Source organism: Erithacus rubecula, assembly GCF_903797595.1.
Source record: "Erithacus rubecula genome assembly, chromosome: 8".
NCBI lineage: Eukaryota > Metazoa > Chordata > Aves > Passeriformes > Muscicapidae > Erithacus > Erithacus rubecula.
In genome coordinates, this window is record NC_136659.1 from 3,775,128 (window position 1) to 3,799,881 (window position 24,754).

General features: G+C 42.0%; 1 protein-coding gene across 7 annotated transcripts in view; it reads left to right on the plus strand.

Annotated features, from left to right (window-relative positions):
- Window positions 1–24,041, plus strand: part of IKZF2 (IKAROS family zinc finger 2) — a 107,765-nt gene extending 83,724 nt beyond the window's left edge. For all 7 annotated transcript variants that reach the window (XM_079311398.1, XM_079311397.1, XM_079311402.1 and 4 more), the window contains 3 exons: window positions 10,180–10,317; window positions 17,890–18,033; window positions 23,000–24,041. In XM_079311398.1, the coding sequence (XP_079167524.1) occupies window positions 10,180–10,317; window positions 17,890–18,033; window positions 23,000–23,724 (1,007 nt within the window). In that variant the 3' untranslated portion in view covers window positions 23,725–24,041. The remainder of the gene's footprint in view (window positions 1–10,179; window positions 10,318–17,889; window positions 18,034–22,999) is intronic.
- Window positions 24,042–24,754: the final 713 nt, after the last annotated feature.

Here is a 24,754-nt window from a genome sequence, read left to right on the forward strand (position 1 = left end):
CTAGAAAAGATTAATCCAGCTTCAATATCAGACCTAGATACTTGATTTAGAGGTTTGTGCTAAAACAGAAGCTGTCCAGTATCTCAGATTCCTCTCTAAAAGGTATTATCCTTTAAAAGATACCTTTACTGTTAATTTTCTTGTACTGAGAATTGCTTTCCTACAAAATGGTCATAATTTCCTCCTGCCAAATAGCATGGTTAATTTTGACTGTGGAGCAGTAAAGAGCACTGGTGTAGGTGAGAAAAGTCCCACCTTTACTTGGAGCTGCTCTGCATCATTGGTGATGAACACACCTGTTGTGAGGCAGAGAGCAAGAGCAGGGGGTGGGATGGCTGCACAGGTGGAAGGAGACAGCTCTCCTGCTGTTTGACCTCATTTGTCACTGGTGCAAGACATGGCAAAAGCACATGCCTGAACAGCAGATCCTGGTGAGGGTAACACAAAGGCATGGCCCACACTGATTCCTGGGCAGTTAGAAAAGTGTGGATAACAATTTTCATGTCCCAAAGGAGCCCATTAGTTTCACAGCCTGACCTGCTTTTGGAGGCAAGATTTCCTTCAGTGTTGGCCTTGATCAAAATAAGTGAAAACTCCCAGCATCAGTGGCTGGGAAAAGAAGAGGAACTGTCAGTATTACTCTTCCCAAGTTGCTGTTACCTTCATGACAGCTTGGTCTTAATTGTCTGTTTCCAAATCTTTGTTCCTGACAGTGACAAGAAAAGGGGAAACTTACAGGAAGGGAGCGTGTTCTTCCTACCTGCTAATATAAGACATAAAACTGAAAGGTGGCAGGTGCTAAAAGATGCTTTTTCTCACACAGGAGCATGTAGGTGGAACAGGGGAAATCATTGCCATGGGATGAGAAGAAATGAGTTAAGGGCGTTGTTTTTATGCAGGAGAAAACTTACCTAGTGTTATAGTGAAAGCTAAACATGGTGTGTGTCTGTCTCCTATTGTTTTTATAGTATAGGATACCTGGTGGCACTTTGGCACTGCCTTTTCCAAATAATTCTTAGATTCTGTTAGCTTTGTAATGCTTAGGGATTTCTGCAGGATATGCAAAGGGGCTGCACTTGGAATAAATGCAAACTGCACACAGCTAATATGAATTGGCTTCAGGGTATTGAGAACAGAGAAAATTTCTCTTCCATAGAGAAATCTGGCCCAACATCTCCATTTGTTTTACCCAAAGAGGAAACAAAAAGCCCCAAACAAAAGCTCTTGTGAAGGGAGTGTTTGTCCAGCAGCATTCCTGATCTGCAGTGAGGTACTCACACCCTGCACTACCCTGGGAGCTGTTCCTCCCCACCTGCACTTGGAGTCTGGCTTGCCATGGATGACGTGGGGAACTCCAGGCACCTCCTGACATTCCTGCTGGGCTGTGGCACTGACAGGGAGAGGACAGCACAGGGCAGAGAGGAACAACTGCCCAACCTAAACTTGTTTTCATTTTACCTGCTCGCTCTGTTCTGGGGCAGGGTTAAAATGAAGAGAAGCCAACGAGCATTTTGGAAGGTTGGCTTTGTGAACCAATTAACACTCCACTTCTCAAGTCAACTTTATATAATGTTAAAGGTCTGAAGTGGAGTGGAAAGTACAGAGCTGGTACACAGAGTTAAGGTTTAATCTCTTTCTTCAGCCCATTCTCACCCAGATCCAGACACCATGGAGACAATTTCCAAAGTCAACTCTTGTATTCCTTGGAGGGTCTCTACCCCTTTAAAAGTAACCTGGCTGCTTGTAAGTCACTTTGAAGCCAGCCAGCTGATAAAACACCAGTTTTTTGTGGACTTTCCAGTTTGTGTTAGTTCATCTCAGCACCAGAGTGCAATCTAAACAGAGTCTTTTTCTAATATTATTTAAACATTTCAGAATCCATATAGAATTCCTAGCAACCCCACCAGTTCTGGGATTCTGGACCTTCTGGGACAGTGCATCCAGGTCAGTGGCCTCACAGTACTAAGTGCAGAACATTTGCACTGGAAATTTTCAAATATATGTAAGGAGGGAAATCAAAATGTTTCATTGGCATTAATGTAAACTAAAAATTGAGTGTCAGGTTCCTTTTGCCAGATGTGAATGAAGAGTTAAACCATGAGAAATACATGAGGAGAGCTTCTGTGTAGTACAATATATGTTTCTTGAATTGAAACATACAGAATAGCATTGGTGCACATACATGTGAATTTAATTTCCTTCAAAACTAAATGCAACATTATTGTCCCTATCTGTGTTTTCTTTGATTTAGTGCACGATTTATTTGTATGTTTTCACATAGACAGGTACATTTTCCTTTGTTTTTTGCACATACACAGATAAAACATACAGACCTACAAAGTGAACAGGTGCTGCAGGAAAAAAAATGTGCTGCATCTTCTGTGCTGCAAAGGAAAAAAATGGGCTGTAAGATTCTGGCTTTTTCAGAAGCCATGTGAATATTTGGGCAATTTGGAAGATTTCAGCAATTCTGTGACTGTGCCAATGAAACAGGAGTTTGTTTGTTTATTTGTTTGTTTGTTAAACTTCTAGCACAAAAAGGGCACCTATTTATTTTTAACCCTGGTGGCAGATTGAAACATTGTTTGCTCTGTAAAATTCTGCAGATTAGTTAATAAATAAATACAATCTAATGAATCGTATTATATAGCACAGCCACTAGTAGCTGCAAAATAAATTGAAACATCTATTAAAGTAATAACAGGCTGCAGGCAGAACCTCCTGAAGGTACAGATAAGAATTCAAACTTTTACATGCTGTACCTGAGCACTGATATTTACAGATTTACTCTAGATTCTGACTGTGTGGTTACTATAGACAGGGTATGGATAGAAGAAGTTTATTTGACTAGTGCATTTACTTCTAGCCAAGCTGTAGCATGGATGGAGTCCTCAGGGTTTATGTCTGATCTGGTGTTTAGCACTACTTGCTGTGGCATATCAAGGGAGAACTGAACACTGCTACAGCACTCACTGCTTGCTGCTTATTTGACAGTGCTGTAAACAACTGGCAGGTGGATGCAGGTGTCAAGCTGCTGGTTTGTGCCCTGGAGGTGTTTCTAGGAGAGGCAAGCTTATGTAGAAACACTGAGGTTGGAGGTGAGATGTTTTGCCATTGTTTCACTGGGTGCTGGTGTACCACGAGTATCCAGCTGTGTTTCACTGCCAGCTGTAATAGGACATGGTAGCTGTCAACAGAAATCACTTACTGACTGTCACTGTGCAAAAAGTCAGGACAAGCTGTTTTTCATTTGCTGAGAACCTCACAAAATGCTGTGGCTGTTGAGCAGCCACGCACATATCAATTGCAGCTGATAATCATGTTGACTAAGAGGCATTGGGCCACGAGGTCACAAAGTCAGTCGAGTGCTCTGTTGTGAGCTCCAAGTCCAGACTGTATGTAGGCTTCTCCTGCTGTTCTGCTATAATTTGAGTTTTGAATCTTTTGAGGTGTTCAGAAACCTTATTAAGTGCAAATCTACTCCTGTGGTCTTCTCTACCACATATTCTAGTGACCCAGTCCTTTACCACATGGCCTTGTAAGACCTAATATTTGGCCCAAAATATGTTAATCCTAAAGGTCCTTGTAAAATGGAGAGATCAAAATTCTGTGATTCTGTATCCTTTGAAACATACCCCAGGTATTGCTGCCTGTTCTTGGACTGGGAAGATTAAAAAAATTAATGTGAAGTTTTCATAATATGGCTAGTGGGTTGTTTTTTTTTTTTCTGAAAATTAGATTGCTTTAAGATGTCACAGGCTGGGCCTTCAGGAGAGGATGCACTTGACACTGGGTGTCTCCAATCCATGTGTTTATGCTCTAGCCTTTATTTTAGATGTTTACATGTTGTGGCTTCTGCATGCAGGCTGGACAGTCTTGGGCTGGTTGTAGGACTTGACCTTATTTCTGAAGTCCAGTATATATGAGTATTGTCTGTGTGTGTGTGTAATCTCACAGGCAAAAAAGAAAAAAAAACAAGAAATGCATCAAAGAGCCCCCATGAATTTCAATTAACACATTTACAGTCATTAAGCACAGCAGTGAGATACAGCTTCAGAGTGGGAGGCAGTTCCCTTTGCAAAGCTACGTGCTGCTCAGAGCCAGCATGGGCTTAGGTCTCACTCTAATTTTTTTGTGATTAGTTCGTTCAGGGGTCTATTATTCATGTAAATATTTTTGTGTGTGAGGCTTTGAGCCAGGCAGCTCTAGACAAGCCGAGGTGCACTGTTTAATTACAGTAGCCAGGCACAGCCGCCGTGTTGCATCTCCACAGCCTCAGCCCTCCTGCTGCAGCCTCAGCTCTGGCTGTCAGAGCTGCATCCTTGGCACAGGGAGCTGGAGGTGAGAAGGACAACAGCAGCTGTTACAGCCACCTTTCTGAGCTATTGCACCCTCTCTTTTTTGTCTCATGTGGGGTAAATGTTGCCAAGCTTGGGGCATTTGACATCCCCCTGCACTCTCTGTTTGTTATTCTGAAAGGACTCCATGCAGCACATGGGCTTACAATGCCACATGTTTTTATTTCTGATTTGATTTTCTTATTGTTCCTCTTTCTGTGCCATCCTAAGTATCTCCTCCCGCTCTTTAATGTTCACTCCCATATCTAATATAATCACACTGTATTATTAAGTCCTTCATTTCTCAGTAGAGGTACCAGTGCTATTTTTCTGTGTCTCTCTACTTGTGAGTGCTCCAGAAAATTAGCCTCTGTGCATCTGGCAAAGTGCACCAGTTCATTTACATGCTGTGAAGAAGGGAATTATTACCTTAATCATACGTATGAATAATTGAAGCCCAAGAAATCAGAGTAACTTGCCCGCAGTCACAAATTTGTAGCGTAACCAAGAGTTGAACTGCACGCTCCCTAGTCCCAACCCAGCACCTTAAATCACATTTCCCACCTCTGTGATAAAGCTGATTGTGCTCTGATAAGTCCCATTCAAGGCAAATGGCTGCTCTGTAGGCGCTGTGCAACTGCAGAACAGTTCCCTTCCCTCAGGCACCTTCCAGTTTGAGGGAAGAAAACAATTAGTGACTTAATAAAGGTTATGATTATGATGAGGAACTCTGTGATATGTTGACATGCTCAAATGCATCCAGAAACAGAAAGGCTGGTGAAAGGTCTAGAACACAAGATCTGTGAGGAGTGGATGAAGGAGCTGGAGTTGTTTAGCCTGGAGAAAAGAAGGCTCAGGGAAGACCTTACTGCTCTCTAGAACTCCTTGAAAGGTTATAGTCAGGTGGGGATTGGTCTCTTTTCTCAGGCTGCCACTGACAGGACAAGAGGACACAGCCTTACAATGCACCAGGTGAAGTTTAGGCTGGCCATTAGGAAAAGATTCTTCACAGAAAGAGTGATTGGACATTGGAATGGGCTGCCCTGGGAGGTTGTGCAGTCAGTGTCTCTGGAGGCGTTTAAAAGACTGAACGTGGCACTCAGTGTCATGGTTTAGTTGATAAAGTGGGGTTAGGTCATAGGTTGGACTTGATGATCTCAAAGGTCTTTTCCAAGCATGCTCATTCTGTGATTCTGTGAAGTATCAGCTCAAAAGAACACTTTGGCTTTAACACGGCTCCAGAAAGCTTCAGTCAGAGAAGACTGATGTTTGCTTCCACTCTGGGGTGCTCGGGACTGAGCAGGAGTTCAGATTTTACAGAAATAAGTCCCACTCTGTGCACTGCTGTCAGAGGGTCGCTTGGTCTGAGCCAAATGTAGCTGCATTAGGTGGCCATGCAGTGCAAAATTCATGGCTGGCTCCACTTGCATGGTCTGGCCAGGGCAATGGAGAAAAAGAAATGGAAAAGTGGGGCAAAGGCTCTGCTCCTTGGAGTGGACCAGCCCACATGGGCAGCGATACCCAGCCCTGCCTGAGCAGGACGTGTGAGTGCTCATCTGTGGCCATGGGAGGAATTCTGCTCTGCATTGCTGCAGGGGACAATGTGCTACCCAAACCAGGGAGTGGAGTGTCAGTGCTCTTTGGGGAGGCAGGATTTTAGCTCACTAAAGTGAATGCAGCTCTGAACCCATTCCATAAGCCTTCCTCGCTTTATATGCTTATGGCAAGGTGGTACCTGGGATGCCTTGTTGTTTCCCTTTGACTTATTTTATATTCTGCTATTCACTCCCATCTCTTTTGAGAGCAGAATGCTGTGTGAATGCCTTGAGGGCTCTTTCTCTTTCACTGACCTTTTTTATGACTGTAAAGAAGTTTCCCTGGGCCCAAGTCTGCTTTCTGTCTTGAGTATTGACCTTAGAGTTACACCATCTCATTGTCGCTACACGCAGACTTCTCAGCTATCAAAGTTCACCCACAGGATTCAAAGTATTCCTAACTCAGAAACACCTTGCTTTTATGTCCTCCTTCTCCTCTCCCCCCCTCCCCTCCACATGAGCATTTTAATTTCACAACCAGAATCCATTTTGCTGTGAGTTTCGACGAGCGGTTCACCTGTTTCCAGGGTAAAAATTGTACTTCAAATTTAAATGTCTTTTTCACTGTGACTGTCATAATATTTTCCATTTGAGGCTGAGATTCCACCGTGGGTTTTCTGTGCCATGTTGTCATCTGTCCAAATCAGAGCTTAAATGCGTGGAAATTCTGACATTTCAGTAAGAAATATAAAGTGGGTTTTTTTATGTTCTTCAAGTTAGCTGTTTCATAGGTGTGGCCACTGGGTTTTGCCCAGCGCTCTGGTCTTTCCCAGTTCAACAACAGATCAAAGATCTCTCAAGTTTTTTGAGCTTGTTTGCATTGACTGTGCGTGTCATTTTTGTGAGAATAGGTGACAATGATTTTTTATCTGGCTGTGGATCCTGAAGAACTGATATCAGAATAATTGCCCCAAACCAGGGGTTTCCAGCCTGACTGTGCTTGGCAAGCGCTGGGTGCATGTGATGCCGAATGTGGTGTCCATGTATGTTCAGATATTGGAGAAGGAGCTTCAAATTAAGAAAGCTTGGAGCAGTTTCACAGAGAAAATGTGGTAGAAATGTGTCTTTAGTGGGAATTTAGAGAGGGGTTTGTGCTGTTGGATTCCTTACCTCAAGTCAATGTCCTTTAGTCAGAGACTGCTTATGCCCAGTAGTGTGAGCTCCATGTAGTAGTGTGAGCTCCATGTTTTGGGGGCAAATTCTGAATATTGTCGTTTACCTACACTCAAGCATTTGACAAAGGCTGAAATCTTTTTCGTCAGTCATGTGGTTTCATGTCAGCTTGTTATGTGGAACAAAGTACGCTGTTGAGATTATCACTGAAATTGAATTCTCTAGAAGGCTTTTGCTGCTTTCTGTCAGGTAATATGAAATACATAGAAATGTACACCCACTGCCAACATTCACTTCCTTTTTTTTTTATCATTAGCTTCTTTGAGAATACAGGGGGATATTTGCAGCTATTTCAGTGGCTTGACATTTGTCACAATGATACAATTTCTAAAATGTTGACTGTAATTGCTGCCTCAGCTCACTGAACTTCTTACTAAACAGACTGTGAGAATTGCTGGTGACACAAACTCCTGCTATCAGAACTGGTTCCATTGTGGTCTGACCTGATCAATTGCTCTTTAATGCAAGTCACAGTGACTCTGTGTAATCTCTGTAATTTTATAGTGTAAATCTCTGTGAAAGATTTTACACCTTTGGGGCTATGATGTGATTACTTCTCTACAGCCAGAGGGGACAGAATTGGGAAATGAACCCAAGGGAGTTATGCTTGATACTACTCAATTGGTGCTCACAGATTTCATTCTTCACAGTTGTGTCTTAAGCAACATGACCAAAGTTTGCCAATGTTGTTTATTCTCTTATCTTTCCCCTGGAGAAGGGAACATGTATACTGGGCTTGTTTTTTTCCTTGAGGAATTGTGTTCCTCAAATCCCATATTGCCTGTAGAAATCATGTCTTTATCATTAACTTTTATCTTCTCTATTAACCTTCAGATTTGATGGAATTTGGGTAGCTGACCATCCAAGATATCACTAGAAAAGCTCTTCCGTGTTGTATGTGAATAGTTGCTTTTTAATGGTTGCAATTCAGGGAGCAATCATTTGAAGAGGTCTTTTTTGATTATTAATTTTTTTTATTATTTATTTTTTATAATAAGAGCTTGTAGCAGAATATTTCTCTCTGTTAAATGATAGTAATGTAAAGTAATTGCCTAAAATAGTTGCAAGCAATCATCCCTTCGTGTCTTACAGTTTATCTAAGTTGCTTGATAGCATAGTGTAGCCAGACTGGGTGGGCTAATTCAGAAACATATTTCTTCCCATTGCACTGGATTTTTTTATTAGACACCACATTAGCTTCTATTGAAGGTGTCAGACTGACTGACATTGATGCCATCTAGATGCACGATGAAGCATTGTAATGGTGATTATGGAAGTCTCTCCATCCTGGGGAATCTCTGGTGTGTTTTCCTCAGAGTGCCTCCAGAATGAACTGGTTGGTTTATGTTTAAGAGCTGAGACTTGATCCAGATCGTTCACATCAAGGGCAATTATTCCGGGAATGATAATGGGTCTCACGCTGGGCCTCCACTGAGAATTCCATTACCAGCATCAGTTATGGCAACAGTGTAAGCAAGTGAGCAAACTAAAGATCCACAGCAACTCTTCAGTCCAAGACACACTTTCTTGAGGATAAGCCTTATCTTGAAACAAAGAAATCCACAGTTTGGATACCTACTAAAAGCAGGGTTTTTTTCCCCCTGTGGAAAACTTGGTTGTGTACTAAAATGTGCACACAAACTTTTTGTGAAAACCCAAAGCTTTCTGCAAACATGTTCTTTTCATCAAATCCCTTTTTTCTGACACAGAAACATTTGAAAATGTTAGACTGGCTCTGATACCACAGGCTCAGGCTTTTTTTTTCTTCCATTATGGGATGTGGCACGTGCTGGTCCTGCCAAGGACCCTGAGAGACCCATGAAAAACCCTGACCAGGTTTTTCATGTTTGAGCCCTCTGCCCAGCTCATTCTTGGCTGTGCCTGTCCTGCACCCCTCCACAGCTTCCCTGTGTTTTCCCATCCCAATGGTGACAGTGCAGTTTGGCTGCAATTAGAACAGCTCAGATTTCATTAAGTAAATGACTGTGAAAAGCTTTCAATATTTCAATATTGGGACAAGCCCAATAGAAACATGTAGATTACCCAACAGAGGATGTTCTCAATTGCTTTGGCCAGAAACTAAAATTCCTACCTAAGATTTTCAAAACTCTGGAAGAAGTTTGACCTTCCTCTTCCCTCAGCCAGCTCTGAAGTTTGCAGCTGATGGTATTTTACTAGACTTGCAGCACTGACTTAATAGCTCTTTAGTTATTAGAGGATAAATGTTCATGTTCTACAAGTTTAAATTATATTAAAAGCCTTTATTAGCACCACTTGGCAAAATACCTTCTGGCTAGCTTTCTGGCCTTGGGCTAGGCCATTCTTGTGGTTTCTTAATGACATACTATGAAATGGATATAATTTATGAGAATTTGGTGCCAGGTTTTGTGTGTATTAAGAAGCATTTGCTATTTGTGTTTAATGCTTCTGAGCAAAATGAAAAAGATTAAAAACTTGAGTTATGTTTTGCATTCATCTGGCTTGATTTTCATTGTACGTGACCTTTTGTGGTTTTATGCATATATATTTCTATAATATATTTTTTAATATTATCAGGTCTCTGAATTACTGTTGGTTGTTCAGTTCTGGCATGTAACAGTGCTGTTACCAAAGTTACTTTCAATTTATTTTCCAACCCTCCTTGTGTAATTTTGGCAAAGCGTTCTCAATGAAATAACTCCTCTGAGCCACGTAATAGGTTTCCACGCAGTTGGGAGAAGAATTAGGCCACTGGGGCAGCTCATTTTTATGAAGGCAACCGTGTCATGGGCCAAAGTTTTTTTCCCAAGAGACTTGGTGCTGGGGTGTGATTCAGCTGGCTGGTATTTTCCCCCTCTCATCATCTGTTTATTTGCTTCGCCACCAAGGCTGCTACAGCATTCGTGTGAGAAACGGATGGGGCAGAGCAGTGGGAGGAGGCGTGTGCGGTGGGAAAATGGGGCTGGGAGAAAGGCCAGGGCTTGAGTAACCTTTCTGAGGTGTGTTTCCATCACAAGGGCTGCTTGTGGCGGAGGTGTGAGTCGGGTGATGGCAGCAGCCGTGGCTCTGACCCGATGCTCTCATTCTTTCCGCAGTGGGGAAGCCTCACAAGTGCAACTACTGCGGCCGGAGCTACAAGCAGCGCAGTTCTCTGGAGGAGCACAAGGAACGCTGCCACAACTATCTGCAGAATGTCAGTCTGGAGGCTGCTGGGCAGGTCATGAGTCACCATGGTGGGTGCACACCGCCTCCGGAGCTCCCTTGGGCTGGAGCATCTCGTGCGCGGCTTTTTCCGTCTCTTTTTCTTCCTTCCGTTCGTTTTAGAGGTTGCTTACAATCTGAGAGGCAGGAGAAGAATGGATGGGTTAAAAGCCTCCCTCTGATCAGTTCAGCAGCCCTATTTGGGCTTCATTTTGTTTAAGTCAGTATTTTACTTTTTAGTATGTGTACATATGTAGACATGAAAATAAAGCCAAGTCACCTGTTTAGAATTGCCCAAAAAGTCGTATCATAGAATCATGGAATGGTTTGGGTTGGAAGGGTCCTTAAAGACCCTCCAGTTCCACCTCCCTGCCATGGACAAGGACATCTCCCACTATCCCAGGTTGCTCCAATCCCCATCTAATCTCGCCTTGGACACTCCCAGGGATGTGGTAGCCACAGCTTCTCTGGGCAACCTGTGCCAGGGCCTCCCCACCCTCACAGGGAGGAATTTCTTCCCAATATCCTATCTATCCCTGCCCTCTGGAAGTGGGAAACCATTCTCCTGTCCCTCCATCTCTTGTCCCCAGTCCCTCTCCAGCTCTCCTGGAGCCCCTTTAGGCACTGGGAGGGCTCTAAGGTCTCCCTGGAGCATTCTCTTCTTCAGGTGAACACACTCAGCTGCCCCAGCCTGGCTCCAGAGCAGAGGAGCTCCAGCCCTTGGAGCATCTCCAAGGCTTCCTCTGGACTCATTCCAACAGCTCCATGTCCTTTTTATCTTGGGAGTCAAAGCCGTGAATAAAATGCATGATTCTCTTCCCCTTCCTTCCTGATAGTGAGTGATAATTAGAAAAGATAAGGATGGCAGAGGTATTCAGAAATCATTATTTCTACCTCTGTAATATTATCTTATCCCTCCAAAGAAAAGGGAGGGATGGATGTAAAAATCTCTAGAGTAGAATGGAATTCAATAGTGTTGTAGAAAGTAATTATAACAAAAAAAAATGTTTATATGCATTTACATTTGCTAGTATTAGTATGTTAACTAACACTGCATGTGTTAATATACATAAGGACTGAAGATTGCCAAGAAGATTGTTGAAAGCAAGAAATGTCAAACTCCGTGAATTTCTTTTTCAGAAATTTCTGGAGCTATTAGTATGGATAATGAGCATAATGTCTCAGACTGCAGGGTTGAAGGCTTATCTGTAGCACTAAATGCTAAACAGTAGCTGTCCAAAAATGGTTATAATTTTATTCAAACTTAATGTCTCACAAACTCTTCTAAAACTGAACTTCTTTTAACTATTCAAAGTTGACTTTAGATGTTTGGTACTTGAAGTCTTTAAAATTTTTTACTGTTCAGAAAATATAAAAACGGTATGGTTTCCATTTGATTAAAAATTACTATATACCTACAAATACCAAAAAAGTTAGGTTGTGTGTAAATTAAAAGGCAAAAGAGCACTTCCAATTTTTTTTTTTTTTTCCATTTTGCTTATCATGATTGAGTGGAGTCGTGCTGCTTCATCTGCAAATCTTTTCTGTAAAATAATTTTTAAAAACTTTAAATGCAAGCTGAAATAAAACCTATTCATAGGCTATATTTTGGTGACAGAAATCTCCAAAATTTTTAAATAGTACTTTCCCATGACCAATTTAAGCCTATAAAGGCACATAAGATAGTTTTAGTACACGTTGCCAAAATATTCATACAGCTCTGTTAAGTAATTGCTCTCTTTGTAGACACCCTGGAGACTAAAGTCAACATTTAAAATGTCATGGATGTTTTAAAGATATTGAAGTGATTATGTGCCTGAGGTGGCTTTTTTCTGGTAAAAATCAGTGAAAAGGCAGATTTCAGGGCTTTGCCCTTTGTACCTGTTGTGGGCTTGGTCAGTTAGGAGTTGAACCACTGAATTGATTCCCACCAAAATACACACTCCTCATGCCTATCTTGTTAACCAGGGAGAGATGTCTTCAGTCAGTCTTTCCTTAGGGAATAACTGGAGGCTGCCAGGAGCTATGACAGCCAGGATGTTTGAGATCCTGTTGTGAAGGAGCTTCCCCAGTGCTGCCCAGTGTCTGGGTTTAGATGGCTTTTAATTAAAATTATGAATTAAAATAATTAGAATTTCTGAGGAAATCCAAAACTTTTTCTAAGCTGCCTAATGCCATGACAAGAAGGGTAAGTCCTTAACCTTGTCTGCCCAAAGAAGCTGCAGTGATTGACCTTGCATTGATTTTTCTACCACCTGAAGTTAAACCAGTGCAAATCCCATGTGGACAGTTCTTTTATTTACAGCTTGACTGACTTTGCTTGGGCTTAAAATAGAAGTGTTCACACAACCACTTCACTTTTCTCAACAAAATTAGCTTAAAGCAGCACTTTGAATTCAGCTAGTGCCTCTTTCTCCTCCGGGCAAATATGTCTGTGCCTCCCCTGGTGAATGTTTAAGGGGATGTTTGATCCACTGTCTTCATTTAGTTGTTTAGTGAGGGCACAGCGAGGACAGGCAGCAACAGGGAGCTCCAGATTCAGCTGGGGCCAGGAATAAATCTCAGCTCACATCCCAGCATCACTCACACCTCTGAAGCTCATCATGAGGGTCATGAGCACCAGCCTGTAGAGGTCTGCAGCAAAGTACTTTTCCCTGGGACTCTAAAGACATCAGGGGAGAGTACAAAAGTGATTACTCAGTTTAATGTTAGGCCTTATACTAACCCTGAAAAAATTGTATTGATTTCCTTGTCTCTCATGTCCCACATGGAAGTCATATTCCTCAGGATGACTAAGAGTATGTTTTGGAGAATTTTATTTTGCATCCCACTGAGGTAGAGCTTTGACTCTCTTTCCAAATACTTGGTGTTTTCTTTTTGCTGGGCATTTTGAAGCCTTGGAGTGTATTTTGGTGTGACTCCTGCTCACAACTTCACCATTGCACACAGAATAGGGAGATGTGGGGATTTTCTTATCCCTACCAGCATCCTGCTTCTCCTGCTTTAACAGCACCAGCATTGGCCAACACTAAGCATTGATCCAAATTATTTCTGCAGGGACTAATTGTTCCAGAAAACTGGAAGCAGCCCCTAGAGGATTTGGATTTCTTTCAAGCATTGTGCTCAATCCCTCAATTTTACAGGCATGCTATAGACATCTACTTTGGTGTTTTCAATTATCTCTGTCTTGCAGATGGCTAGATCACCTGACTGAAGCCACAAGGGGAAGCAAGAGAGGAGGAAGGGGGGCTAGTTTTGGGGGGTGGGTAGGGATGTACAAATCTCTGGGTCATGTTCCATCCTCTTGAAGGGTGCCAGTTGCTTGTTGAGCTGCCCCTCCTCGTGTTCCTGTTCCCTGCTCAGCAGGACAGATGCTGCAAGACAGATCCCATGATTTTGTTGTTGAAAGTTTTCAGCTAAGCAGTGCTGGCTCTGGAAAGAGAAATTAGTCTGCAGTCTCCTAGCTAGCAGTGTATTGGAGGTGACAAAAGGGACAGTCCCTGAATGCCAAGAACATGACCTTTGCAGGAAGGAACAGGGAGAAATGTTGAAGGCTAGCTATGGTTTACACTCAGTTATGTCTTCTTCTCCACTGCCACAAAGCCAAAAGTCCAGAGAAATTCTTCCAGGGGAATGGAGAAGGGTGCTCTTTTCAGGAGAAGGAGAAAGAAGCCTAGCCCTAGGCTGTGTGAGGCTCAAAGGCCAGCTCCACATAAAACACACAATGGCCTTGTGTCTTTCCCTCTTACATAGTTGCTTAAAACATCGTTAAAATGCTGGTCCCACAGGACACTTCCCACCAGGGTCCATGGGAATATTTCCTGTCATTTCTCTGCACACACACACTTCTTTTAAATAGCAATATTGTGAGCCTCAGAAAGGAAATTGAGGTTGATGGAGTAATACTAATTTATACCAGCTGAGACTTAGCCCAGTGTCTGGTGTCTGCACACAAAATATTTATCAGCAAAACACAAAAGTTATACACTGGGTAATTTTTTTACTTCTCTTTTTTTTAGTATTCTTTCCTTGCTGGTACAGCATAAACTTTTTTAATAGTTAATGTAGTTTCTTACAAATTAAGAAGTAAAAAGTTAAAGATATTCACTATGATTAAAAAGCAATGTCTTCAGGAAAAGAAAGACTGTTCTGAAGACTATCCAAGTTTATGAATTGAGAGTTTAAGCTTAGAAACAACACTTTTTGTTAACTGCAATTGGGTGTTGACAGTGTCAGAGGTGGTGAACTCTTCCATGGACAATCCAGGAGCACACCCTGATGACTGGTGAAGAACATCCCTGAACAGAAACATACTCAAGCGTGGGCTTTTCCTGGGCTGGAAGTTTGATTTTTAGAATAAAAAAACCTTCCTGAGCTGAGACTGTAAATGCTCAGCATAAAATGAGTTGCTGTATCTGAGCTAGTTATATCCTGTCAGCTGTTCTTTGGTTGCTCTCACTACCAAGGTAATGAAGTAGGATGTACTACAACAAAAAAGGAATTGCATTTATTGCTGAGTAAATGTGTACTCGAGCTTCTACTACAGAGCAGCTGATTGTTGAGAACTGGTGGTAGTGTGTGATCAGTTTGCTTTTCCCCTTTCTTCTTTTGTTTTTTTTTTCCTTTGAAAAATGGAGGCTGGGCTACGTGTCCTTTATTTGTGTGGTTTTAAAATTGAAATGAAAAATAACCTATCTAGAATTGTCAATGTAATATTTAACTTCTTGGCTTTCTGAAATGAGACATCTCATCTGTTTGGTCCTGTTCTGCCTGCTGTTTAAATGGTTTCAGAAACTAGACTATTTCCTTCTTTCCCTTTTCCCAGGAAATCTGCATAACAAAGCACACTCTGGTAACATATTTCTGTCATACCACAAATATTGGTGTGATTCAGTGATTCTGTTGCAAAAGAGAAGTGCCCTGGATTACAGACTTGGGTTCTGAGGTGGGGAAAAGTACCTTCAGCATGAAAGATGGAAAAGAAAATGCTTGTATTGTTGATGATTTTAGTTTTCAAATGAGTCCAAGCAGGATTTTTGCCTGACTTAGAGAAGAGCAGATGTCTTTTTTAGCACTATTCATTTTTCATGGAAGAAAGGTTTCAAATTATGTGTAGGAAATTTTACACACATATGCCCAGCAGCAGAATTATTTAATTATTACTTAATTGTTATAAGACCATACAAATGTCACTACACTGGGGGCTTATTCAGATAGCTGTTAAAGTAATCTGGAGCTTTGAACTGGTTCAGGATGCCTTGAACAGGTGTTCCTAGGAGGGATTGAGCACTTTCCTTGTACCACACCACCAGCTTTGTGTGTCCTCTGCACTATAGGCTGGGGATCCTTGAAGTGGCACCCAGGTGGGCATGGCCCATGGCAGTAACATCCTGGGATTCACAGTGTGTGTGTGCCTGTGCATGCATCCACAGAGCTTGGGTAAGCCAGAAAGAGCACTCAGGTGCCAGTTCCCAGTGAAAATCAGCAGACACCATCTTTCCTTTCTTCCCAAATCTCCTTGGTAAATACCTGAGTGGTGCAGACAGCTCCTGACCAAGCATGGTGCTCAATTAACCTTAAAGCTTTACCCTTAGCTGTTAAAGTATTCTAGGCCTCCCAGTCTGTACTGGGCATTAATTAGGTCACTTGAACACTGCATCCCATTTTGTTGCAACATTAGATTTATTTTATATTTATGCTTTTTTCCCCTCCCTTTCAGTGATGCCAGCAGGACTGCCTTGTAAATGAGAAACCATTGTGTTTCTCAGGGGGAGCATCCTGTACAAATAAAAAAGCAGCAGAGTAAATCATTTTACAGCATATGGTAGATTCTAAGCCTCAAAGTACTCGGCTTTCCATAGCAGCAGAGGCACAAATGGAATCAAATGAATAAATTGCCATGTTTTCTTATTATGGATGTTTGAATTGAGAAGTTCACCTGAGCAGATACTCTATTTTGTATTTAAATTGCCTGGTATTTGCTCTTCCTTACTAGAAAGAAGGCAGAGACAAGGCTTTTATCACCCCATTTCTTGTATATTATGTGCTAGCAAACAGCTGTGTTTAGGAGCAGGGGGGTGATTATTCCATGTCAGGATCCTGAAGGCAGTGCAGTTACATGGGAGGAAAGTGGGCTGGTGGTGTTCATTTATGGCACTGTCTGGGAGAAAGGTGTCTGTGACACAAAAGGCTGCCATGGTGAGAGACTGGAGGAGGGCTGGCAGAGCAGGAGGGTGCCAGTCCTTCTCTGCCACCTCTGCAATACCCAGCACTTCACTGGGAGCCTGATCTAAGACACAGAATGCAATGGGTTCCTCTCAGTTTACAAACTGTAGGAACTCTGTGCCAGATCACCCCACTCTCTGCCATCCATTCTTTATACCCCAACCATCCCATCAACACATGGACTGGTGGCTGATCCCTCTCGTGGTTTTTTTTGCTGCTTTCTGAGGATGAATGCAGGATTATTAGACCTGGTATTAAACTCATAGCAGCAGAGCAGAGCTACACACTTGATATATATTGCAAATGACTGGGACTCTCCAGGCCTGATCCACAGTCTGGTACCACTGATTGTAAGAAGATGATTGTAAGAGGATGCTCAACAAAATAAAAGTACTTTGGAGGTGCTTAAGAATGCCTATATCAGCAAGTGGCATAAAACCCTGTGCAAGTGGCTCACTACTCTGGTTAGAAGCCTATGCAATTCCTACATTTTAGCTTTAGCATCTTGTTCCCTAAACCAAAAAATCGCAAGAGTAAAATGAGTAAAGACAGAAGTTACTGCTTTTTTGTTTTTGTCTCAAATACAATGTATGAGCATTCCCCCTGATGCAGTTAGCACAGGGATTCTCCCTGGTGATCCCTGATGCCTGATGATGTGAAATAAGGTGCAGGAAACCTCTATTTGCAGACTGTTAGATCTGTGCTTGAGGGGATAAAATATTAATTAAAAAATGGTAGTTTCTGTGTATGATTCTGAAGGGAATTTCCATGTGATATTAATCTTGTAATTCCAGTACAGTGTGTGTTGATTTTACAGTCTCATTACAGTGTGAAGAGAGGAAATATGGTTTAGGAAACTGATCCTTCATTGGAAGAACCCTTTGTCTTAGGGAGCACACAGCCAGGCCCAGCAAACACAACCCATCAATGCCTTGTGTGATTTTTTTTTTTTTTCATGATTGAGATTGGTAATATAATAAGAGTAATTATGCTATATTGTAAGTGTGAGGGGAATACACAAAGAATGATAACTAAATATTTACACTAAATAGGTGAAGAGAGAATAACACAAAATGTCACCTACAGAGTGTGTTTTCAAAAGTGTTCCCTCCTCAGTGGTGATCTTGAGTGTCCAGAAATAAACAAGCCCTTCTATAAATGCTTAAAGTTGGATTTCTGCTAAATAAGATGTTCCTGAGGAGAGATATTTTGTGAATGTGCTCTGCTTCCAGGTGTTGCTGTCTTGATGCCCAATGTGTTCTCACACCTTGCTTTATGTTGTGCTGCACCTGTTGCACAGTCAGCAGAGCTCAGATGATTTGTGCTGTCTGTGAAGTGTAGACCAGACCTGTCTGATGCCATTTTTTACTTTTATGTAGTACCTGCTCTGGAAGATTGTAAGGAACAAGAGCCTGTGATGGACAACAATATTTCTGTGGTGCCTTTTGAGAGACCTGCTGTTATAGAGAAGCTGACAAGCAACATGGGAAAACGTAAAAGCTCCACCCCACAGAAGTTTGTGGGTAAGATGGAAATGAGCCTTTTATTCTTTTTAGTGCATGGGTGTTGGTTATGTGCTATTTGTAATAGCCAGAGGAACTAGGGGAAAACTAGCACTCTCACCACTTGGTTCTGATGCAGCAATGGAGGTGGTTAAATCACAGCAAGAAATCATGATAATTATTGAATTCGTTTTACTAGTCCAGAGAATTCAAAAGTGAAGTCCACTATCATGAAAATGCCTTACAAAACCTTGAGCTTTTTACTTAATGCTATTGTTTGTAGTATTTTAAAACTTCTCTCTAGCCCTTTTGAGATTTAGACTTGTCATCTTCCCTCTCCTTATTCCAGAAAAAAAAAAGCAAAAACAAAAACAAGCTAAGACTGTCATATAATTATCTGTCTCCATATGTGTAAAAAAAACAAACAGCAAGTATCTCAAGACTTCTAATTTGTATTAAATTCCTGACACTTGGCAACAACTGGTCTGATAATACTGGCATGAGGAAGTAAATCACATCCCTTGTGTTGGAAGAAGTTCTTGTTCTGGGTGCAGCACTTTGCACACAATAAACTTCTTAATTCAGAAATATGAAACAGCATTGGGTGGCCTTTGGTTACTAGATTTAGAATCCTAGTTGAAGAATTCATATTTTGCCTTGTGTCTTGACATATAAAAATTATTCAGCTTGTAACTGGTGACAGTATAGAGAATTTTACTTGGTTTGAGCTGTAACTTAAAGCTTCTTTTTACTGCTACTGAAGCCATGCAGAACTTCTTAGGAGGGAAGCTGGAACAGAGAATTGTTTGGGGTGAGTTTCAGGCTCTGAAGTCATGTAATAGACGTTTTCCACCTCACTCCCTGGAAGGGCAGTCACACAGAGCTTAAGGGTGCCTCATTCTGCATATACTGAGGACACTTGCAGAGAGGATCAGAGCACTGTAAGCAATTAGCACAGCCATTTAGAAAAGTTGTTGCCCCTCAGCTAAATGAAGATTCAGATGGATTTGTTAAATCAGCCCTGAAGGTGGCTGTAAGTGAGTTACATGGTTTGGAGTAGCAGGGGGCCAGCAGTGTGCAGCAGCTCACCTGGGGACACTGACACACTGACCTGGCTGCTCTTGGTCAGCTGACCATTCCCAAATATCAATGCTGAGCTAAGGTTAGGCCAGCAGCGATCCATCCCATGTGGGGAACCCTGGGAGACATCAGCATTTCCTGTGTTGCTGTATTTTTAGACCAGAAAGGTGATTTTACTTGTCCACTCATGCACCATTGACCATATATTGTTCTTGTGTTCAGAGGTAAATTTACTGACTGGAAATCCTTGCCTAATAGATGCTATACCACGTTACTACTCTCTTCAGCAGGTTACTCTACTTTGTTGTTAGATAAATCCTTTTTTTTTAAATACGTATAACATATGTAGAAAAAAAAAAAAAGTACCCCCTTTTGTATTTACCATATCTTATTTTTCTGATCTTTAGTTAACAGTTGTCTTCACTTGGCTGCCTTTTTTTTTTTTTTTTTTTCTTCTTCTCCCCTCCACCATGACCTCACTTTTCTTCCTCTTTTCTCCCCAATTAAATATTGTTCAGCTCTGTCAGGAAGAGTGTGTAATGGCTCTGTTGCTTGCAGGAAATTTTCCAGTGCATACTGCAAGCATGGCACCTGTCCAAAACAACTTAATGGTGTTTATGAGAAGGTCATGTAAGCATAAGCTAAAATCTCTGCATGCTACATCTATCAATGCTTTACTGCTCTTTCTGATCAGCAATCTCCAAGGGACAGTGGTTATGGACCACAGCCTCTCCTATGGCTGAATTTTCAGGAGGAAAGGTAACAGCGTACAGCAAATAGGATGAATTCATTTCTTTGTGAGAGACTTGGTTATATATCTGCTCTTGAGGTTCTAGTCCTACCAAACAGTGGAAATAGTGGAGGCAGAAAGTACAGCTTGTGATGTGCAGGAGTGTGAGCACTTCTTTTTGCTTCTTGTTCAATGAGGGAGAGGCAGACGCCTGTTAAATTAAAAGCAGCAGTCTTCAGGCCAGCCATGTGAAGCAGATTCGTGTATTTTCAGTTGGAACTGGGAGCTTACTCTCACAATGTCACCAAGGTTAAGAACTGGCAGGATGCAAAAGGAGACATTCATGTGGCTTACGATAAGACCATGATTGTTAGAGTAAGAATTAAAAATACACGGGCGTCTCAGAGCAGATGAAGATCAGCCAGCTGCCAAATTACAGTCAGCCTCTGGTTAATGGGGGTCAGGGAGAAACTTCCCCAGGGGGAAATGCTGGAATGGCTTTCTCCAAGGTTTCTTGTAGCTTTCTCCCAAGGGTCCAGCACTGCAGCTGCTTCAGATATTGATGAGATGGACTGCAGGTATCACAGGACAGCTGTGGCTGTGTGCTTTGATCTAGATTCAAATACCCGTTTTGGGGTTTATTTGAATGTCATATGGCCAGAGGGGAGAATGTTTTTTTCTTCTACTTCGCTAATGTAGGGCAAAGATGAATAGACTCTGAGCATAGTTTAAATGAAAATTCAGAATGATTGGTCTGATCAGTTGATTTTAAGTACAGAATTGGCTAAAGAGGAATTTAATTTGGAAACCACGTCGTACTGGTCTATTGGTTACTTCTGAGCTCTGTGTTTTATACCCTCTCCTTCCCATGTTATCATTTATTTTACTTTTTTATGTCACACTCCATTTCTCAGGCTCTGACATCTTTGGAACTGGTTCATAATTAAAGGAATAAATAATTCAGGTCACTGGCAATTTACAGCTTTCTTTGCTGTCTGTGCTGGAGTAACTAAACATGGATGATGAAAGGAATCAAAATAAGGTTTGCATCATTTATCCAAGTAGCCCATAAAGGATGGGTAATATTTCTTGATCTATAAAGCCTACAAAGGACTGACAGTGTGTTTGGCAGCTGGATCAGACCCTCACCAGATCCATTTCTTTATCCAAACACAAGAATGACACAGCTGGCCAGAGAAGGTTACAGACACCCATGGGCACCAGGCACACTTGCCTCCTGGAGCTGTCTTTCAGTCCCCCTTGTCCCCACCAGGGAAGGGGCTGCACTGTTTATGGGAGGCTGGAGCCACATGCAGTTGCAGAGCTGTTCCTCCTGCCTGTGGCAGCACAGCCATCACAGACTGGCAGAGCACAGCAAAACACTGCAAAGAGGATGTTTGATGACAAGAATCTTCCACAGGTCATGGTAGATTACCAGGACCATCCTTGAGTACATATCACAGGTACACAAATGAGGTATGGTGTCCAGCCATGTGAACAGTATTGCTGAAGAGAGTAGGAGTATTCATGTACTTTACTTTAGACTCACATTTCATTACCTTGATAATCAGGACTAAGTTCCCCAGCAGAAGTGAGGCATCATCTCTAAGGACAGCAGGGTTGTTCTCCATGCATCACTTTAGAATAAGTCACACTAAGTGGAATGAATTATTATAGTAAAAAATAAAATGCTGAGTGATAGCTGTGTTGAAATGTACTAATGCAATTTGGAAGAGATTTGGGATTACAGTTCTGTTTCTTATAGTGGTTTATACACATTGTGTTCCAAGCAGTTTTGGCAAAAGGTGATAGAAGAAGCTTCTTGAGTAATTTAATTCTTGAGTAGCCAAACCACTTGTAAGTAATGAGTTCTTGAATTTATTAACTTATGCTACTGGAAAAAAAAAACCCTGGTTTTATGTAGCAAGGAAGTGAAGTAACAAAGACAATGAAAACCAACCAAAATTATTTATCAGACTTCATAAAATCAGCTTTAAAAGTTAGCTGTTAACAACTAGCTATTTGCATGTATGAACACATAGGAGCCTGTGTATCTTGTATCATATACATATAACCTTTTCTGTTTAAAAAGAAGTGATTCCATGAGCTTTGCCTGTCCTGACACTCCAAAGCCATCACTGGAAAAGCAGTGCTGCTGAGCTGAGCCCTGCTGTAGGCAGTGGTCAGTTTGTTCACCTCCAAGGAGAGCTGTCATGCATGACATGGTGCCCTGTGACTGCTGTGATGTACCAGCATGTGGTCCTGGTTTTGCACATCTGTCATGCCACTGATGTAAAAAGGTTACAAGGATGTGGGTTAGGATTCACACTGATAAATAAGCCAGCTTCAGCATCATTATGTATAAATTTATCCTGTGTCAGTGAAAGGTGCTTTTGCCTTTTACCAAGTGGAACTAAGCTATACACGTTGTTTCTCTGTTTTCTTGCTTAAATAGACACTGGGAAGGGAGGGGTGTGTGTATGTGGTTTTTTCTCAGTCCAAAAAGAATAAAATCTTTTCTTTGAGGGAGGAAATCTGCAAAGAACAGCCTCCACTGCTCCTGCAAATGGCTTCATTCTTCATTTTTGGCCATGTGCTCTCATTTAACGTTTGGGGTTTTTTCTGCTGGTTAAAGGATTTACATATTGTAGCTCTAAATGTGCCACCATAACAAGCACCATGCACCTGTTGTTTAGGTTTCTCACTGTGCAGACCTGTTGTAAGGTAGGTGTGAGGCACCTCAGATTGTGGGGGACATGTAAAAATGTCCCCTGAATTTCAGGGGGAGTATTTCTAATGGTATACTCTGTCAGAACTCCAGTGGCCTCAATATTTCAATCCATTATCTACCAGTTAACATGCATTTCCTAACTTGAAGTGTGGGTGCTGTCAGGCCTAGCTGAAGATTTGGAATTGCTCTGAAAGTTTCTGCAACCACATGTTTCACCTGGAATAAATTAAAGAAAAAAAAAAAAGCTCTTGGTGAGGTTACTGTTTTACCCATCTCAGGACAGGAACTTTATAGAAGGTCAGTAATACATGAGAAGGAGATTAACTTTAGACTCTTGAATAACTTCACTCCAAGTCAGGGGGTTTCTGTCCCTCCCCACCCCTTCTGCAATGAAACATTTCAGCGATTGTGTTGATTTGGCTCACTCATTTGCTTTTATCTCTTAGGTGAAAAGTTCATGAGATTTGGCTATCCAGATATCCCCTTTGATATGAACCTAAGCTACGAGAAGGAGGCTGAGCTGATGCAGTCTCACATGATGGACCAAGCCATCACCAATGCAATCACCTACCTTGGAGCTGAGGCACTTCACCCCCTGATGCAGCACACACCGAGCACAATCGCAGAGGTGGCCCCGGTCATCAGCTCAGCTTACGCTCAGGTCTATCATCCCAGCAGGATAGAGAGGCCCGTCAGCAGGGAAACAGCCGACAGCCACGAGAACAACATGGATGGCCCCATCTCCCTCATCAGACCAAAGAGTCGAATCCAGGATAGAGAGGGCTCCCCCAGCAATAGCTGCCTGGATTCTACTGACTCAGACAGCAGCCACGACGACCGCCAGTCCTACCCAGGAAATGCTGCCTTAACCCCCAAGATAAAGCCAAACCCGGCTTATGTGAAGGAGGAGGCCAAGCCTTTGGATGTCACAAAAGCTTCTAAGGGCTCTTTCAAGGATATGTACAAGGTGATCAACGGAGAAGGGGAGCAGATTAGGGCTTTCAAGTGCGAGCACTGTCGCGTCCTCTTCCTGGACCATGTCATGTACACCATCCACATGGGCTGCCACGGCTACCGGGACCCGCTGGAGTGCAACATCTGTGGCTACCGCAGCCAGGACCGCTACGAGTTCTCGTCGCACATAGTGCGGGGCGAGCACACATTCCGCTAGGCCTTCTCATCCAAAGGGGACTCCATGAAGTACAAGGACTGCACATGAAGAAATACTGCACTTACAATCCCACTTTTCCTCAGACATTGAGACGCCTGTTTTGTTGTTGTTGCCGTTGTTGTTGTTGCCGTTGTTTAATTATTATTATTAACCTTATTTTTTTTTTGTGGACCCAACCTCATTCGCTCTGCCCCAGCGCTAAGAATGGAAAGAAGGAAGGGAATGGGTAAAAGAAGGGTTTGTTGTGGCCATCAGTTTTTGGGGAGTGACCCGCCTTGCTTTCTGTGGGAATTGGAAGGCAGTCTGTGTCTGTCTCAGTCAGTTGTACACCGTGTCCTCTTTTGAGCTATCACTAACCATGCCAGGTGCTTTCAAGTCCCAACAAGATGCCACTCACCTGCAATTTCACAGGAATAGGTAAAAACATTTCAGAGGAGAGCCTTTTTCTAATGTGAAGATATGGTGTGAGATTTCAGTGGCTGGAGGAAAGGGAGGGAACTTTGTTTTAAAGAATGAACAATTTTTTTTTAAAGCAAAACTGGTAGGGAGTTAGGAGCATGAATCAAAGTCAATATTCCTTTCAAAACTACCTTCAAGGATGAGCTGTTTTCCTGGGTTCAGTGTTTATTGCCCCTCTAGAATGTAAATAAATTAAAAATTAAAAAAAAAAAAAGAAATTTATGTCTCAACACTGTACCACATTACAGCAGTTTAGTTTCATAAGTCTGAGGGCCTTCCGTGATAAGTTTGAGGCTTTGTGTTTTTATTTTCCTTAACTTATGAAGCACCTTTTTTTAGAATCGTTAATGTTCTGTTACTCCATGCCTATGTGTTGTCTCACTGGTTTCTTAGAGACCCTTGGGAGCCTTATTTTTTTAGTTGCACCCTAAGTTTTAAGAAAAAGCATTTAGAAATAACATTTAAACTTTCTTCTAGGACAGTAAGTGGCCTAGGAGTGGGTAAGAGTCTGTAGTTTACTCAAGAGGTTCTGCTGCTCTTCTGAAATACTTTTGGGTTAAAATTATGGATT